Raw genomic sequence first — 3,188 nt, forward strand, 5'->3', positions numbered from 1 at the left:
TAATTAATCTTGCAGTCGGTGCTAATAAAAATAGTAGTTAAGCTTGGATCCGTCTCGTTGAGTTGGTCCGTCTGATCATACCTAATAATTTAGTTGTATTGTTTTATAATGTGGCTATGTTTATGTCTTTAATTTAGTGGAAGTGTCTAAACATCACATGGGACATTAGATTGAAAATTCTTACATTAAAATTAATCTCCTTGTGTTATAAAATGAATTAAAGTTATGTTGAAATTAATGCAAATACTAAAGGCTCCAAGAGTAATTGATTCAATCCACGAAGCAATATCATCTTCTAACAAGTGGTCATGTCTGATAAATTAATTATATTATATAATTCTTCAATGATTCGTCTTTTTAATATTGCATAATAATTTAATTGTATTAAAAAATATGACATGAATCACGCGATGTATTAAATTAAAGCAAACAAGTCACATCCTAATACAATACTTACTTAAAATATATTTATTAATTCTACAAGTACGTTTGTCCTTAAATACATCGTCATAATTGAAATGACAACTAATAAGTTAGGTAGATAATTTAGACACGTCATTAAACGAGATTTAATTCGTATAACTAATAGTAGATATATAGGTAAATGATATCATAACTGATGAATAGATAATTTAGACATGCCATTCAACTTCATGTAATTAGCCTAATTAGTCTTGCAGTCAGCGCTAATTAAAAGAGTAATTAAGCTGGATCAAGATCTATATATAGCCTAGTCCAACAGTACCATATCCATAGCTCACTCAACCAGAAGCAAATTAAAGAATGGCGACTGCGGCGAGCATTAAAATTCCCGACAACGTGGTGCAAGAAACCTTGGAAGCTCATGCCATTCTATGGAATCAAACCTTTAGCTATATCAAATCCATGTCTCTAAAATGCGCCGTTGAACTTCACATCCCCGACGCCATCCACCGCCATGGCATGCCGATCACCATTTCCCAACTCCTTTCCTCTCTCTCCATCTCTCAAGACAAATCTCGTTACCTTCGCAGCATCATGCGCGTCCTTTCCCAAGAACGCATCTTTAAATCCCACATCACCCCCTCCGGCGAAGAAACCTTTGACCTCACCCCTGTCTCCCGCCTCCTCCTCACTGCAAGCTCCTTTCCCCACAACCCTAACACCTCCCCTTTAGTTCTCTTAAGTCTCAACCACCGCATTGTCGACTCGCATCATCAACTCTCTCGCTGGTTCCATGAACCGGACGCCACCATAACACCTTTTGTGATGACAAACGGGAAGGCGATTTGGAATCTAGGAAGGGAGCTACCGCAGTTTAACGATTTGATTAATAAGACAATGGAATGTGATTCCAACTTTCTTATGAATGTTATGGCGAGTAAGGGATGGTTGTCATTTCAGGGGATTGGGACATTAGTGGATGTTGGAGGTGGCACCGGCTTGATGGCAGCTAAATTGGTGGAGGCATTTCCTGGATTGAAATGCATCGTTCTTGATCTACCACATGTCATTGATATGACGGAGAGGAAGACAGACAAGATTCAATTTATCGCGGGTGATATGTTTGTCGAAGTGCCACATGCCGATGTTGCTCTGCTTAAGGTCAAGAGAACTATAAAAATCATCTGATATATTTTCTTTCTTATATTTTATTAAAAATATGGTTCATTTTCATCTAATATTATTTATTATAATTAAATTATTAAATAATATTAATAAATTTAAAAGATAAATTTAATGAGTATTTACATACATCCATGCCCTAATTTTTTAAAAAAATAAGCAAAAAAAAAACAAAGAGACCCCAAACAAATTCTTTGGATTTGTTTAGGATGAATATTGTTTTTATTTTTTAAACATATTTTTTTGGTGCTTTTTTTTATGTATTTTTACTCTTTATTTCTAAAAATACAGAACACTCAAAATAATTTTTATATGTTTTGAATTTTTGTAAAAACAATCATATATTTAATCAATTATGTGAAACTTGTTTTATTTTAAATCAAAATTTAAAAAATAAAATAAACTAAAAAAATTTAGAAAAAAATTTTACAATGTCGTCACGCCATTAGTGACTTTGCCTGCAGATATAGCAAAGTTGCCACTGACTTGATAATTTTTACAGACTGATGTGATAAAGTTGTCAATTTCAAAAAAAATATTTTCAAATTAAAATAATAAAATTTTAAAAATATATAATTTTAAAAATTTAGCCATTTTTAAATCATATCATTAAGTATTTAGGCATTCAAAAATATAATCATGTGAGAGTAGGTTTTTACGTGATTTTACCAATATATAATTACATTTAGTCTTATTGCACATGCTTGGGATATAGATAAACAATATAAACTTTGTTTAATCAAATTGTGACGTATTTTCATTTTATATAGTGGATATTGCATGATTGGAAAGATGAAGATTGTGTCAAGATATTACAAATATTACAACGTTGCAAAGAAGCAATTCCTCCTAAAGAGAAGGGGGGAAAAGTGATTATAATCGACATAGTGGTTGGTTTGAAATTCAATTCTCATACTTCATTGCAGACACAGCTTCTATTTGATTTGCACATGTTGGCTTCTTGCATGGGACAAGAAAGAGATGAAAGTGAATGGCGCAATCTATTTGTCACCGCAGGTTATAGAGACTACAAGATAATACCATATGTTGATCACATGAGATCTATTATCGAAGTATATCCTTGATTAATTGTTATTTGGTTCCAAGTCTTATTATTATTATATATTATGGTGCTTATTATGATTACTTTAACTTTTTTTCTTTCATTATAAGAGTTAAAGCAAATAATGAAGGATTATGTACTTTTGGCTATGGTTGAGCATTGTGATTGTTGCTATTATTTTCTAAATAATCTCATACCGAATTATTAAAAATTTTGTAGGATAAAATCTATGGAGCTATAAGAATTACATACTAAAGAACTAATGAAGTCTAAAGCAAAATATATTTTTAATCTAAAAAAGAATATCCATAATAAATTGGATGCAAGTATTTGAAGATAATTGACTGATATGTAGTGTATTTCATAATATAGTTATTTCTGATTAATGCAAAATTATTTGAAGTGAAGATCATGATTGTAATATTTTCATAAAGTATTTGCTACAATTTTCATTTCCTTGAATATGTCTAGCATTGAATATTGTTGATGTGCCATCAACAAATTCTCACCATATGGCAGG

The 3,188-nt window shown here is 31.3% G+C and overlaps 1 protein-coding gene across 1 annotated transcript; it reads left to right on the forward strand.

The window, feature by feature from the left end:
• The first annotated feature begins 768 nt into the window (after positions 1-768).
• Positions 769-2,705, forward strand: LOC110039568 (trans-resveratrol di-O-methyltransferase-like). Its single transcript, XM_020744677.1, has 2 exons — positions 769-1,584; positions 2,376-2,705. Exons 1-2 carry the CDS (start codon positions 784-786, stop codon positions 2,688-2,690), a joined length of 1,116 nt encoding a protein of 371 aa, XP_020600336.1. The 5' UTR covers positions 769-783; the 3' UTR covers positions 2,691-2,705.
• The last annotated feature ends 483 nt before the right edge of the window (positions 2,706-3,188 follow it).

Source organism: Phalaenopsis equestris, unplaced genomic scaffold (assembly GCF_001263595.1).
Source record: "Phalaenopsis equestris unplaced genomic scaffold, ASM126359v1 Scaffold000002, whole genome shotgun sequence".
Taxonomy (NCBI): domain Eukaryota; kingdom Viridiplantae; phylum Streptophyta; class Magnoliopsida; order Asparagales; family Orchidaceae; genus Phalaenopsis; species Phalaenopsis equestris.